General features: G+C 41.0%; 1 protein-coding gene across 1 annotated transcript in view; it reads right to left on the bottom strand.

Annotated features, from left to right (window-relative positions):
• Positions 1 to 1,096: 1,096 nt before the first annotated feature.
• REPS2 (RALBP1 associated Eps domain containing 2) overlaps positions 1,097 to 16,807 on the bottom strand; it is a 95,235-nt gene continuing 79,524 nt past the window's right edge. Inside the window, exons 15-18 of the mRNA XM_058825525.1 lie at positions 11,677 to 11,760; positions 9,024 to 9,169; positions 6,799 to 6,904; positions 1,097 to 6,207 (exon numbers count right to left, since the gene is read on the bottom strand). Coding sequence (XP_058681508.1) covers positions 6,139 to 6,207; positions 6,799 to 6,904; positions 9,024 to 9,169; positions 11,677 to 11,760 — 405 coding nt within the window. The 3' untranslated portion in view covers positions 1,097 to 6,138. The remainder of the gene's footprint in view (positions 6,208 to 6,798; positions 6,905 to 9,023; positions 9,170 to 11,676; positions 11,761 to 16,807) is intronic.

Genomic DNA, 16,807 nt, shown 5'->3' with positions numbered 1-16,807 from the left:
TACCTAGGGATTCCATTTCTTTGTTAATTTTCCTTTATTCTGCTTTACTGCAAAATCCAAGTAAACATCCCACTGAAGCAGGCACACTTGTAAAGCAGCACTACCTTAAAAAACAGATAAAAAAGGGCTCTTAAAGCTTCTCCTACTTCTTTTCTTTCCCACTTTAACGAAGAACTTTTCTCTGGAGCAGGAAGATGCATTTTTAATTTTTAAGAAAGATTATTGAAACCATTAATTTAAATACATAGAGCCAATCTAGATTTGCATGAAGGCACCCCAGAGTACCATCTAATTGTAAAAACTAAGCATGGAGGAACCATCTAAATCCATCCCACTGCTGATGGGGAATAGCTCCCCACAGAATATTGACAAGTTTTTAACGCCTTGGCCTTGTGCCTCACATGCACCAGAGACATACTTTAAGGCCAATAAAACATCCCTTGTCATGGCTTAATGCTGGAAGAATTAATTTATCACTCATTATTTCCTCTTTTAAAGCTCTGCTCTTTGGATAGCTGTGACATAATTCTTAAAAATCACACTAGTTAAAGAGCAGAATATGCTGTACCTTCTGGCTCCCTGCCCACAAAGGCCAGTTATTCAAATGGCTTTCCTTTTCCCAGTTTAAATTCAGCTCTTACAGCTGACAAGGGGCCAAACCCACTGATCACAGGGATTCTGGGTGTGGAACACCTGGAGTCCTCCTGCAGGTCCTGCCTGGCCACCCTCTGACTAAGGGTCTCTTGGAGGCTGGGAATGGTTTTTCCTTCACAGTGGTGAAAGAGTGTCCCTCTTTGGGCTAAATCAGGGAGTTATGTCTGAATTCTGACAAAGCAAGGCCTGACAAAGCAAAGATGAAGTTTTGACTTAACTGGAGCCTAAGGAAATATGATTTCACTTTGAATAAGTCTCTCTCTGTCTCTATTGTGTAGTACAATTCCAGTGTAAGTGATTTCATCTTTCAAAGCTGAAGGTCAGCCATTTCAACATGGTGTTTTTTCCACTGGGTGTCACAGTTTCTGGTCTCCTGGCAGATCTATACCATCAACATCCTAAATAAACCACAAAAGCAAGGCAATTTGAACCATTGGACACTTTTATTTTAATGTAGCACCCAGCTTCATATCACATACATTTTCCAAAATTAGATGGGCATAGTATAGAACACTATACATTTTGCAGCTTACCATGGGGACAGTCTGCAGCTGTGAAAACAAATTACTTAAATCTGGCTATCTAATTTAAAAGTTAAAATTCAAATATATAATAGCCTTGGGGCATTTTTTTTAGATTAACAACCATAATGCTTGCAATACAACTTTTTTGTATCAAAAAATCTGTAACAGAATAAAACATAATGCATATATTCATAGCACATATCAAGATAGCTGAAAAAAGCTTCAAAATACATAATCTCTTTTCAAAGATACTAAATCACTAAGATTTACTTCTTTTCCTGAAAAAAAAATATTTTACTCTTTAGTCAATAAAATATGTGGCTTCATGAACCCATGTGTTTTCTTGTCAAAGGCTGTGTATGCTGGAGACTGAAAGGCTGATGGTACTGGAAAATGGACATCCCTCATTTCCCAGCTAGCAACTTTTGCAGATCTCTGCCTCCTGATTTGGAAGCTCAGCTGAGAGGAAAGCAACCTATGCACCCCCAACAGGCAATTTTCACATTATGCCCATCCTAAATGCTTCCCTTGAAGGTTTCCAAATCCCAACCATCCCTTTGTGGTCATTTTACCATGCACAGCCTCATCACCCTATGCTGGCTAGCCTTGGCAGTGTTGTAGAAGCAGAGACTGGTTTGGATTGGAAGTGACCATGAAGATCATCTAGTCCCAACCCCCCCTGCTGTGGACAGGGGCTCCTTTCACTGCTCAGGTTGCTCAAAGCCCCATCCAACCTGGCCCTGAACACTTCAAGGCATGGGCAGCCATAATTTCTCTGGCAACCTCTTGCAGTGTCTCACCACCTTCACAGTAAAGAGTTTCTTCATTATATCTAATCCAAACCTGCCTTCTTTCAGTTTGAAGCCACTCCCCCTTGTCGTATCACCACATGCTCCTACAGAAAGTCCCTCTCCAGCTCTCTTGTAGCACCTTTAGGTACTGAAAGGTGCTTTAAGGTCTCCTCAGAGGCTTCTCTTTACCAGGCTGAACAAGCTGAACTCAGCCTATCTTCACAAGACAGGTGCTCCAGCCCTCTGATCATCCATCAGGCTGGAACTGTCTGGCTGATAGCCAAACAAACTCCTCTCCCTGATGTAGATACAGAATTTCCAACAGGAAAACTACTGCCATGCAGTCTGAAGATAATATTTTGACTTTAACAGGATATCCAACAATTTGCCAGTAACAAGGCTGCCTTGACTAAAGATACTTTTGTTACATCACCAAAACTCTCTGGAAGGGGGAACTGGGAACTTTCTGGAAAGAGTTGGTAATGTTTCCACTGTATCCTAGTATAATATTAATAACTAGGAGAGGGACATTGATCCTTAAGGATTAATGTGTGTTCACAGGTAGTTTGTTTAATAAAGGAATGCCTCAGAAATGGAAACTGTTTGCCTTGCTTAATTACCAGGTCATTATTTATTTTGAAAGGCTCAAATAAAAATGGCTTATTTTCAAAGCCAATCAGTCACTACACTTAGCTGGGCATTTCTTTTTTCACCACAGAATTACCATAGATTGAAACAAATATAGGTATCAGGTGATATGAATGTTAACAGACCCATAAAGAAATGCATGAACAAATGGAATACACCTGAGTGCACACTTACAGACACACTGAGCAAGATCCTTATCTGCTCTGCCTATTTTTGTTTTGTAGACAAAAATATTTATTTGCCCACTGAAGACTTGAGAAGGGGCACCAGGCTCATGGTCAGCACATCCACTCAGAAACAAGGATGTGCTCCTGTTCCCACTTATCCTCTCCTGCTGGGGATGTTGTGCTCTGCCCAAGTACCTACAGAAAGCAAAAACTGAGGACAGTGAGAACTCATGCATGGAAATGTGATTCCACTCCTTCAGCAGCCTGGCAGCTGGGGCAGACAAACCTCAGTTGCTGCTCTGGGTCAGGGATGTCAGGGGCTTAACGCTGATCACTCACCTGTAGCTCAAGAAAGCACCCTGGACATCAAGCCTGTGAGGTCTCACTTTCTGACCAAATGGTTTTGGATGTTGGAGCACCTCCCATCCAAAGTCTGAGAATGTAAAGGTTTCTGCAAGAAATTATGATTTTGCTCCACCCACATTTTTCTAAAGAAAAAGTAATTTTGAAGAAAATCTGTAAAACTGGATTTAGATGTGAATTTGGACCAGCCAGGGCCTGCTAACAGTAGCCATAAGCATGGCTGCAGGGAGCAATGGACAGAAGCACTGTCACAGCTCCATGATGCCTTCTCCTCTCCTCAAAATGCTAACAAGCTTCCCAAGAACAGACACATTTTTTCATTTATGGCAGTGTGGGCTGCCATAAATGCTTAACCATTGAAACACACAGAAGAGCAACCTCCTGCTTCTTATGTATAACACATCAACACCTCTCCTTGAATATTTCATTTTACTGATGTGTGAAGTGGTGTATCATCATCATGGCTGATATTTCACCAAAAAGAATACAAATCAACTCAGATTCTAGTCATTGAAGCTGAGTGGAGGATTTGATTGCAACACTAAAATGTAGGAATTGTTAAATACTTTTATTTATTAATCCAGTGGTAAAGTAACAGCCAAGCAAGTATTTCATTGTTGGCTAAGCAAGTATCATAATTTCCAGTGAATAAAAAAAAATCATGGATTTTAGAAGGGAGACATTTGAAAAAGGAGACTCTTCAACTCTTCCCTTGGAGAGTGTCTATTCCATGAGTAACTCAGGTGAAATAAATGGGAAATAAATAAAGGTGAAATAAATGTTTTTCAAACATGAAGAAGTCCTCTACTGCCTTAAAAATGTAATGTACACACTTCTTTGCAGTAATTTAAAAGCCTTCCTTAAAAATTACCCATAAAACAAAAGACAAGTGTGCCATATGATTTTTTCCTATGAAATAGTAAGGTCTTATTAACCAAATTACAATGTATGAACTAAAAAGCAAACAGGGCAAGCACTTAACCTCATTAAATCTCAGGAATGACTCAGTAGTATTATGAACAAATGAAATAAATGATGATGAATTCTCAGCAATACCACTATTAGCAAGAGGGCAGTGGCTCTTTTGCAGATTCCCAGAAAAGCCTGCATTCCTCACATTTTGTCACTGACCAAGAATGACCATCTGACCCCAGCTATGCAACAGCCACATGAGAGAAGTCCCAAATCCAGAAGAACAGTTGTTGCTTGTTGACATAGTGATCTTTAATTGAATCAAAACTAGTGCATTACAAAAAGAGACTTTCAGTAACAATTCTGCCAATGCTTATTTTCACCTGCAGACTTCTGGATTCCCGTCCCCCTTCCACATTCCTTTCAGCAAAGCAGACTGTTTCCTTACCACTTCAAACACTCCTAGTGATGCCTTTCTTATCTCTCAACAAAACTTTTGGCTGCTCTGGTGCCCTCTGATATGCCACGGCAGCCATTCCATGACACACCCCGAGGAGAGGTTACCCAGCTGCTTCAAACCTTCCTCTCAGCCCCAGGCCATCCCACAGCTACAGGGAGCAAGCAATACACCCACAAGGGTAACAAAACTGCTGCAAGGTTTCTGCAAGGCAACCACATACACTTAAATCAGGTCAGTGAGACGTGTGCAGGGTCATGTTTAAGGTGGACAACAGGCAGGTGACATCCCCTTGCAGTAAAGCACACCATACCCATGGTGGGAGCAGGGCTGACATTATTATGTCTGAAGTCACCCAATCCAAGAGTATTGCCCCAAGAAATACTGCAACATTCACAGCCAGCTTCCACTGTAAGAACTGAGCCCAAAGCCACCACTGCATCCAGGGAAAACTCCCTACAGGGTTCAGCTGGCCCTGGATCAAATGCATGTTAAAGATTAATCTTTGCTTCTTCCTTTAGAAAACAGATGGGCATTAGCAGCTTTCTCCTATCAGCAGCATCTCCACTGATGTGCAAAGGAACCTTAACAAAAGCCTGCTGTAAAAGGCAATTACTTCCATCTCACATTTTATTGCCTCATACATAGCACTTCTGCTATCTTCCGTCTTCTGGAAATACAGTTCTTGTACACATCCTTAAAACAAAACAGCAGCTATTAAGACAACAAAGCAAACTAATACAAATGTACATAGAATGGCTTTTATAAAAATGCCCTGAATGCATTTTTAACCTCTTGTTAGAAATACACTGTTGGTTAAAGGAAAAAAAGAAAAGAAAAAAGCTATACACCAGCCATCTCAAACATGCTAAAAGAATGCAGAGACACTGGTAGTTGCAAGCAAGTGCTCAAATACTGGTGATTAGAAACAGCTGTAGCTCAAAAAGATTTTTTTCCTAATTTCCAAAATAATTATGTTTTAGTATTTTTTACTGTTCTCTTATATGACTTGAACTAATAAAATACAAGTTCTCTAACATTAAAATACATCCGTGATTGCATAATAAACAGTACTAAGAAAATAATTATTTGACATGTGATTGAGGATAAAGATTCTGTACATCTTGCAAGTTCTATTCCTGTGGTATGTTAAATCCTCAGGTACTCTACAATGATACAATCTTACAGGAATCAGTAACATCCAGAAGCCCATCTCAGAGGATGAGTTTTCAATTTAAGCAAGAACTCAGGAATGCTGTACCTCTTAACGATCGGGGCAGGAGGTGCTGCCAAACGCATATAAATCAGGAATTCTTTACATAAATAAAATACTCTCAGGTTATTCATTTCAGTGATAAACTGCATTTACACATTAGGCTGGGAGGTGGGAGGAAAGAAGGCAAAGCATCCCACACTCGGAAATATCCCATAGTCAGGTATTTGTTTTCTGTACCTTCCTCACCTGCAAAGGCAAAAAGTGTGTCATGGGGCAAAGAGAGAGCCAGCAAGGCCAGTGCTCCCCCCTGCCTTGGCAGAGACCCTGCTCAGCTGCACAGAACTCCTCTCCTTGCAAGGCTGCTGGACACTGCTCTGCTCCTGCTCGTGCACGGCCATGCAGGCAGTCACAGGACGGTGACAGGACGAAGCTGCTCCAGCTGCGTTTCCAAGGCAATGCGCTCCTTGTGAACCTCCTGCAGGAGGAGAGGTGTGTTAGGACTCTGGGGATGCTCACATGCAGCACCCTGCTCCAGGAAAGGGCAGCCAGACAGGCTCTTGCTGGCCTCCCATGAAAGGGCTCACTGCCAGTGTGGAGCTGGGCTGGACTGCAACTCCTCCGGGGTCTGCTTCGCCATCTGGGCAGGCTCAGAGCCCAGAGTGGGAGTGCACTTGAACCCCCCTGAGCCTCAGTACAAAATGTGCCTGAGGAGTACCCATCAAGCCTTCTGGTCTCCATTAAAACAGCAGAGCTCTGCTCTATCAGAAAGCTTCCAGTCAGCAATACAACTTGAATTACAAGTTCAGTTTTCTTCTCTTTAGTGAATTTAGACAAACTTCTCTGTCTTTTCCTGCTGCAAAACACAGGTAACGGCACTGGCTTGCTGAAGATGGAAGCAAGTAACACCTGACCCACGGAAGGATGGCAATGTGTTCTCATTAAAAGCTTTCATCTCTGTGCTTATTTCAACTACTGTCCTATTTTTTGCTCTGATTTCAATACTGCTGGAGGTGACACAGAACTGATTGCAGGGAGCTTTGTCCCTGATTTTCAACGCATTCCTTACCTTCAGCTGCTGCTGGAGCTCACTGTTCAACCTGGCGAGCACAGCATTGGCTTCTTTGTTTTTCCGTATAGCGGTCTGAATAGCCCTTTTCTGCTTGGAAGACTGTCTGCCAGACAGATAAATACAAGACATTTCAATTAAGAGTCTCAGCACCGGCTGATGCCAGAAGAGCAGCCACCCATTCTGCATAGCTCCCTGCACCCTGGACTATGTGTCAAAGACAAGGTACAAACTACAGATTTAAGAGAAGAAAAATGTAACACTGAAATAAGATGCCTGAATCGGATGGAATATTTGAAACTTGTTAACCTGAATGACAGAAATATTTTAGGCTGTCTCAATTATTTCAAGATCACTGCATTCTCATTGAGCTCAAGAATGATCCCTGCATAGCTGTGCTTATTGCAGTTTCTTTGCATTAGCTGTTTTCAGAGACTTGTAGAATTTAAAGAGTCAGGAGTGGTTAACATAAAATACAAAAGTCATTCTATACAGAAAGAAAGGACATTGGCATGAAAATTCTGTCTCAGAGTTCTGCTGATTCTGATGTTTCTTCAAAAATTAATACTTTTATTCAAAGCAGTCACTTCCACCAAAACCATCTGACATCATAAACGGGAAGATGACTGATGGACTTCCCTCAGTTCTTTTGCTGTTAAAATAAAGAATGTACCTTTTTTATTTTCAGAATTTATTTTATTAATTAAGAATTTTTATTGCTTCATAGCCTGTGGTAACTTATCTGGAGGAAATGACAGCTATGCAGACAGGTATAAAAACAGACAGCTGTAGATAAGGACCTACCTATTCAAAGCAAGAGAGATAACAACAGCAAAAAAGAAAGAAAATACACAAAATACTGACTGAATATCCAAGCCCCTTTCCAAATAAATTATTTTAAAGTTTTACATGAGGAAACAAGAGCTCTTTAATGCCAGATTAGATCTAAAACAGATGCCCTATTTAAATATGGTCCAGTGGCACACAGTTCCCATTAGCTCTTCTCTCTTAACAGAGCTGATGACACTGATTTTTGCAATAGACTCTTTCTCAGCACGGTGACAGGACTTTATGCTGTTATCTTCCAGTGAACTGTCAGTTTTCTGCTTCACTGTTTTCCTGCAAACTACTCTCCATGGGCTAGAAAGTAATAAATGTTAGGCAAAAAAATAAAAGAAGAGCAATATATGTCTGTGGCCATTTTAACATTTTAGGAAAGATATAGACAAGTCAGGATTGAGATGTTAACAAATGCTGTTATCTTTGAACCACTATGGAATATGTACTCCCAAAGCACAAAATAGTACTTTAAGAGCATCCTAGGAGTCTTATTACTTATTGTAATCTCCAATTATGCAGCACAGATTCAGTCTACTGATAAACAGTCTGCCAAGAAACGCTCAATTGATTTGGGCAGCTTGATTTTGTTTCAGACTGAATCAGATATCTTTTGCAAGGCCTGGGTGATGGTGGGGTATAATGCTTGCACACTGCTTCAGCTGAAGGAGATGCACAGACCCAACAGGGCCTCAAGTGCCTTTGCTTACCACTTGTACAGCCCCTTCTCCATCACTATTAAATACACATAGAGTGAAATCCCTGTAAGTCAGCTGACAGCTTTGACAGCTGTATTTACAAGAGCAAACAACACATGTTGGGTTTGACCATTATCAGACCACTGGTCTGTGGCTCATCTCACACCAGTGACAAGCCCGTTTCCAACACGCCTCACAATGAAACAATATCACAAGGATATGACCAACACCAAGCATTTCATGACTCAGCTTCCCAGGCATTTTTTGGTCATATTTGTCCACATGAAGGAGCAAAATTCCAGAAGACACATGCAAGGCAGAAACACAGACCCTCACATATAAAACAGCTTGTGTTAGAGATGGTTGAATCGCTAGGCTTGCTCCTCAGGCATGTCTAGCAGGTACAGAAGTAGGACACCTTTGAAGAGGTTATCTACCTATCAAATACCACTGACAGTCACTACAGGCTTAGTCTGCTTTGGAGAAGACTGAGGTAGATTTCATAATCTACAGAAGATGCAGATTTCAGAATGCAGATGTAGATTTCAGAATGCAGATGTAGATTTCAGAATCTGTATCTTGTGAAGCATTCTCAGAAACAGAACTATTAAGCCCAAAATTATACAAAGAGCAAACCCTGCTACATCAGATCTCACGCTACACTTTGGCATGCTTGGTACAGGTTTTTACTTTTGGACTGGGAGGTGAGGCTTGACTGCTGGCAGGGAAGAAGTCACATTTATAGTGGGAGAAAGCTCAGGGGTCTCCAGCCCTTGTGCCTCCGTCCGGAGCTTCCTGCGCGCGGGTTTGGAGGGTGGCTGAGCAAGAACAACCTCCTGAAAGGAAAAAGCACAGCAACATTAAGTCAGGCCATATGTGTCCCATCATTAGGCTAGAAAAATACTTGTGTCACATAAATTGCTGACAGCTGGTGAAGATTTCATAATTTAAAGACGTACAGAGCTTAATTCCAATTTGGTAATAGCCTCTCAGGTTTCTGACTTTGAAAAAGGAACAGTAACTCCTGCAATCCCTTCATGAATGAAAGGGTGTTTTACCTTCATCTGGATGACAGACTCTTCACAACTGGGCTGTACAGCTTAGTGTGCATTGGGTGGAGGTGGAGGGAGGGGTATAAACACCTGTACTAGCCCCCAGTTCACCCAAAAGCATTAAAAACAGAGCAAGATTTATTTTTGACTATGCTCAGTTTGAAAGAATCAATAATTAATCACTTGCATCCCAACTTACTGCCTCACACGTCTGGCACAGAGCCTCTCCCTTCTCCCCTCCTCTCTTACAAGAAGGAACACAGAATAGTTTTGAAATACAAATACATTACATTATCCATGCAAAATTAACATGTTGAAGTATAAAGGCCAGCTATTTCTCTTGATAAGTTACATCAGAGAAATAGTCTGTGTTTTCTAGGTAAAGCAGAGTCTTGCATTTTAATGACTTCAGTGGTAAGAAGTGTTTTCATTATTATAAATTAAGACATCCTTTCTTTTGCAATGAGAAGTAGTTTTACCACCTTATAGATGATTTAAATTATAAACATAAATGTATCCTCTTCAGTGTATTTTATTATTAGATACATTTCACAAGGGATATGGCTATTACAGCCTCATTTCATGAATGAGAAAGCTAGGACTCAAAAAGTTGAATTGACTTGAGACAGGATTTTTCAGCATCAAAGACAAAACCAGTGACCAAATTTCACTATCACACACTTTACTGTGCTAGATTACCATCACTACTGTGCTTTCACCAGACGCTAATAAAATAAGAAAAAAAATGAGGAAACATTTAATGACAAAGCAATTACAAGGAAAAAAAATAACACTGTAGTAAGCAGCCTGACTCACAAGAAGAAACTTCTATAAGTGATACAAAATGTAACCAATATAAGACCATCAATCATTCATATTAGAAGGGTTAAAGCTCCTAAAATAATTTTAATTATAAGGAAAAAGGTTTAAACATTAAAAAACAGTTTTGTAATTACTGAAAAACATCTAAAAATATTATCAGATGTTCTGATCAGGATGTCAGCACATCATGACTGCACAGATATCTGGTAATGCCATGCTCTGGAATCCTCTGCACAGGCACAGCTCCCTACAAGGGTGGAACACGCCCCACACAGCAAGGGAGGAACTTGCATATGCCTTCCACAAATGTAATGCCCAACACACAATGCCAGTCTACCTACCAAATCCACAGGGTAACTCCCTCTCCCCTTTCAAACACAACAGTGTAAGCAATGGTCCAGGCAGATCCCTTGGCAGAGGCTCTTTGGCTGGTTTCTGCTGCTGCTTTGGAAGGTGGCTCAGCAGTGCAACACCCACCTGCCTCCCACACCCCACAGCCTGGGGCATCACTGCATTTTAGGGAACCAGGTGGGATGAGAGTGAGCATGGGGTGGGATGAGAAAGAGCAGGGCCAGACTGGAAGGAGCACACGATGAGCACAAGCAGAGCAAGGACACTGCCCAGAAAGCACTGTCACATGCAAAAAATGATGACATTGGATGTTTGCCTGTGCTCCGTGTTACACTAAGAAGTTGTGATGGTGCTCCCTGGGCAAGGTACATCCAGCACATGCCAAAAGTTCTTGGTTGGGCTGAGTAAATGTCTTGCAGGTGCTCTCTGGCTACAGGAGGGGCCAGAATGGGGACGATCTGTATTTGCTCCCTATCCAAACCTGTTCTGGCTGGGGATGGTGGAAGGAGGTGGTCAGAGCATGATCAGGAGAGAGGAAATGCTCACAGCCACTGCTAAGGCCACTCCACCCCTAAGCAAAGCCCTTTGAAGGGTGCCATTTTAATTTCAGTGCTTAGGTTTTACAACTGATAGGTCCATACAAAAACATATTAGAAACTGCACATCTTGAGCAAATCTCTCCCATTCTATGTACATTTAGTGGCAGATCCTGACCTCTACCAAACAGGTGTTCACATCAAAATCAAATCCTCAATAACTGAAACCAAGAAGTGCATCACAATTTGGAGGAACTACAGTGAGACAGGGCTGGAGTACAATCAAACTCTTTTTTGTTTTCCCTAAGGCTCCACAAGCCCCTATTGATTTGAAATAAATGGCAAACTGTCACTCTCAAGGCACGTGCATCAATGTGTACACGCTAAGAGGTTTCTTAATGATTTATGTGAGTTGATGTCACATATGATCACAGTTCTCCTCCAGTGTCTTGACCTCCAGCAAAGGTAAACATGTAAAAACATAACCCTAGCCCTCTGTTTAATTACTTTTAACCTTAAAACAACCACATTTGTTGATTAAGGAAAATCACTCCATAATGGTACCATGTGTGCAGATCTCACCTTTTTTGCTGAACTGTTTTCTTCTGCCTGTGATGGAGGTCTGTTCATCTGAGGATGGAATTCAACCTCAGATGGCTGCTCTGTCTGCAACAACAAATCAGTCATTGCTACACCCAGAAAATGACTAGCAGTCATATACAATAAAGTCAATGAAAGGAAATGTTACACACAAAAGAAAAGTTACTTTAACAATTCAACAGTAGGGAAAATGGAGATCTAGGGTGACAGCTGAATGGATGACATATGTCTTTTGCAGATTTTTAATGAAACCATATTCTTGCATTTTATTGTGCTGGGAAAATGGGAGAAAAGTTTTTCAGTGAAGCATTAGGAACCATGTCTCTGAATGTAAACAATCTAGTAGCCAGAATTTCTTCTAGAATTACCATTATGGCCTAAATACTGTGAGAAAAAATAAGAGAATAGAAAAAAGCTAGAAAGACCTTGGATATGCCCTGTCACCTTATTATCACCTGAAACCAATGAAGATTCACAGGAGTTAGCCTCTATCTTTGAAACTTGTGAGGCTGAAGTGAGAAAGCCAGTATCATACCAAAGATTCCAGCAAAGGTACTGAAAACACAAGTCATAAAAAAGCAGACAAGTCTTCCCTCCTCCCTTCTCACATTTCAAACAGAAATCCAGCTGAAAACTCACCACCCAGATCTACACATCTGCAAAACAAAACACCTGATTTCCCAAAATACCTGACTGAGAAGCAAATTAAAGCAGAGGATTAATCACTTGCTTTGCCTCTCATGAAAGTTTTTTCTTTTGATGTCCTCCACCAGGACAGGGCCCAGCACCAGTGAGGGTGGCAGGATTTAGAACTGCCTGTCCCCAGGTGCACAGCAGCAAACACGGCATTGTAAACATGGTGGGGCTGTTTTCTGTCCAGAACTTATGGGCTGGCTCCCCAGGATGGGGAAGGCAGGCAGGAGCAGGAGGCTGAGGCACCTGGCCCTGACAGACAGACAGACAGACAGCCAGACAGCCAGACAGCCTCTTCTCCTCTTTCCTAGCTTCTGCCAAGGTGGAGCCAGGCTGGCAATGGCCCCAGGCAGCAGGGGCAACCTGCCATCCTGCTCCCTCCTCAAATGAGGCTCATTTCTATACAGGTGAAAGCCTGTGTTTAAAACCAAGTTCACAATCTCAAACTTTTAAGGGGCCAGGATTTTAGCCATAGTAACAATTTGTTGCACACCAAAGAACCTAACTCACTGTTGCAAAGAGGTTTCTGCACAGGCCCACCAAGCTCTGTAGCAGTCACAAGTTTCCAACTTGTGTAAGTTAAATAAAAACAACAGAAAGCACTGAATTTGGCATATTTATAAAGGAGGAACTTTTCCATAGCATTTTTATTTCTTCCATAACAGACACAATAAGAGCTGTAAAGAAAGGTGCAAGGGCAATGTGGTTCTGTGGTACTGCTCTTCTGCAACCATACAGAATCAAACATGTGCACAGAGGAGGAAGTTTTGAAACCAATTTCTTTAAAACACATGTGAAATTCCTCAGGAGAGAGGGAAGTGAGGGACTAACAAGATTTCTCTCCCACCCTTTTTTAAGTGTGTTACATCTGCAGTGTTACCTGATGGTTAAAAAAAACCCAAAGAGCCCCTCACACTGTAATATTTCCAGTATTTGAATATGAATATCTTAATTTTTAAAAATTTTAATAACTACTGCATGCTAACATTTGAATTTTGAAAAGGTTTTTATATATTGAAAGTCTTTCTCTGTAAATGTAGGTTTCTGGTCAAAGAGAGTGAAATGGAAAAAAGCAATTTTTTGTGCATCTATAAAAATCAAAGACCTTTAAAAGTCCATTGAATGCAACAGAATATTTCTTTATCAGCAAGCTGAATAGCCCATAACCTCCCTGATTTCTACAATAGCTTTTTATATATTCGAAAGAAATTAAGGCTCTGAGCACTGGCAAAGTCCACAAGGGTTTAATGAATGGTCTGGGGATGGTAAAGCTCAAATAATGAACAGAACCACACAGTAAGTCTGGACCACATAAATATGACAACCAATTCATTCATTTAGGGACAGCAAGAGTAAATCCAGCCCTTCAGAGGGATATGTAATACACATACTATAAAGTCCTCATGGTGTAGCTTTGCTGCGTAACACATAAAAGTGTCAGGGTACAGGAAAGAGAGCTTTTAATGACCCTTTAGTGACAGGGAGCACTAAATATCTGCCTTAACCTGGCCAGGCAGGCAGCTTCTGTTGCTCACAGTCTTGTTGGAGTCTACAGCAAACCTTGCATCAAAAGCAAGAATATATTCACTTATTCCACAGAATGGAGAGGAAAAAAAAAAAAACCCTGACCAACTCCATGTTATTTATTTATAGATTAAAAAAAGGCAGCTTTTGAAGAACCAGTTTGTTCCAACAGTGTAAAAGTAACTGAACAGATTAGTATTCTACAGTGTCAGTTTCAAACAATCAGAAAAATTGAAATCATGGTCAGATAAGGGGCCTAGAGAGAAAGAAAATTTAAAAAAAAACAGAACTCAAACTTTTCCAGAACAACCCTCTCTTTTTTCCTTTTTATCTTTTTTTATGGTCTCATTGCAGGAGAGTACTGTTTTAAACCAAAGAGAACTGGAAAGGAAAAGAAAGGGTAAACCTTGTGTTCTAGTGAAGGCAAATATAAATCACAGTAAAAATGTCAAAAAGGGTAAGATTTCAAAATCTGTGAGAGCAGGCCATTTTTTGTGAGCTGGGTGCTGTGATGTGTCTGTTAGAGCCAGCCTGCAGCCCATGCTCAGGGCTGTGGCACCTGCTGGCCGTGGCTGGGTCACTGGGCTGGCCACATCTCCCTGCTGCCAGGACAGGAGGATGGCAAAGTTCGGCAGCCAGAGGTGCAGGGGCAGGTAAAAATAAAGAAATAGCTACATCCAACTGAAAAAAAACAAAACAACAACAAAAAAAAAAAAAAAAAAAAAAAAAAAAAAACAAAAAAAAAAACACGTAAAAAAAATCCCAACAACAACAAAAAAAAAAAACCCAAACAAAACCCGAAAAAACAAAACAAACAAACAAAAGACCCCCTCAAACCAAGACAAAAAAACCCCAAAATAAAACAGAAAAAAAAAAACCAAAACCCCCCAAACAAACAAACAACAAAAAAACCCCCAAAAATCCCCTAGTTCTGGTGATCAGCTCCTGCATAATGAATAAAACCGAGTGACTGCCACGTCCCTAAAGTGCCACCTAGCGGCCCGTGGGACAGGCCACTTCCGAGTGCCTGGCATCACTGCAAAGAAGGTTTGCTGGTGCAGCCGACCCAACAAAGCCCTCTCTCAAAAGCTTTGTGAATGCATCTGCAAGCTGATGTGTCCCCACACAGATTTTAAAGGAAAAATAACTCTTGCTTTTTCCTTTGGCAGAGGGATTCTTCACAGATTTCCTTCACTGATTTGAATGTGGGGTATTTGTAGCCTGCTGGGCAGAGAGAGCCTGACTCAGCAGTACGCTGGTGCTCTAGTGGAGTACAGGACAAGGATGTCCTTCAGGAGCAGCTGAGGTGAATTGCCTTTAGTTCTTCATCATTTTAATACCATGCTTAGCATAGTGTGCCCACAACTCATTCAGAAACATGGCAATAAATTACCTCCCTCCAATCACAGAAACGTCTTAAAATTTTCACACAATTATTTTCGGGTTTAAATTCTTCACCGTTGGTTTATTAATTATAAATTATGCAATATGGTCTTCCAAGAGAACCTCCATTTATGGCAGCGTAGAAGGGCTTTGATGGAGGTGTCTCACATCCTCAGAGTGGAGTAAACTACTGACACTAGGAACGCTGCTGTGCTATCTGGTATAGCTGGGAGCACATACAGGGTTATAGGAGATAGGCAAAGAATGTTCTGGTCTTCTGCACTGCCTATAGTGCACTGCAGAGTCTGCAGAGGAGGCCTGTGGTATCTTGACTTTGGGAAGCAGGGTAAGACACCACAGAAAAGAGCAACAGAGTGTTCTTATTCCAAATCTCCTAAAGAGATTCTTTTTGCAGAGACCAGTCCAGTTATACTAGCAGACAGTATCTCCTGTTTCCTTAGCACAGTCTTGACTTTTCTAGGAACAGCCATACCCTTCTCATTCTTCCAGGGAGAAGGTAGAACTGGCCAACAAAGTTTCTGTGCAATGGCCACAGATAGAGCCCAACCTGCGGCCTATGGCAAACACTGAGCATTAGAACAAATAATTCCTCATCGTTAAGAAGAATATTAAGAGTTGCAAATGCTCATTATTTCATAGCATGATCCCTGACCAGCCATTGATAATCTCCTCACTGCTCCACGTGACAATACTTAACAGTTCCTTTCTACAAGAATATGTAATGCTCACTCAATCACTGAGTGCATCGAGAGCCTCAGATGAAAGATTTTCATGACTGTAAGAGAACACAGCATTTTAACAACTAGTTCTTGACTTATATTTCCAGTTCTATCGCTTTGCAATGCTGGATTATATGTAGATTAAACACCCACTTTTCAAGACAATCCGTAACTGATCTTCCAGAACAGAAGATCTACACCAAGCCTTCATAATTCCTGTCATCTGATAGTAATTCCTACCTTTTTTCAGAACAGAAGATCTACACCAAGCCTTCATAATTCCTGTCATCTGATAGTAATTCCTACCTTTTTTCAAGAGGTCAAGCCAATATATTCAATCATTGCCACAATTCAATTTTGCCCACACTTGTGCTCCAGGCTAACTTTACACATGGAAATAGTCCCATTGTAGTCACTGGCACTACTCATAGAAATGAAATTCTCTTTGTGCATTCATTGGAGTAGCCCATAATCATTACCTATATAGTGCCACTGCTTAGCTTTGCAAAAAAAGTATTGAGAACAGCTTATCTGTAAGGAAAAGTAGGCTACTAAATATGCTTAACACTCTGCATATGCCCATTGCAATCTTCTATCATCTCTGCATAAGTTCATTTAAGAGGTACTTTGCTCCTTTCTAAACACTCGTATTTTTGTGCTTAAAGCCAATTTCTGGGAAGTCGAGACATCTCAATTCCAGTTTCTGTGAGTCTCCTGCATCCCACATCGAATCATCAATTCTTTTTATTGCTTATTACAAAAACTGAAAATGG

Source organism: Ammospiza caudacuta, chromosome 2, assembly GCF_027887145.1.
Source record: "Ammospiza caudacuta isolate bAmmCau1 chromosome 2, bAmmCau1.pri, whole genome shotgun sequence".
Lineage (NCBI taxonomy): Eukaryota > Metazoa > Chordata > Aves > Passeriformes > Passerellidae > Ammospiza > Ammospiza caudacuta.
The sequence above is the reverse complement of the archived record's forward strand: the minus strand, read 5'-3'. Positions and strand labels throughout refer to the sequence as shown.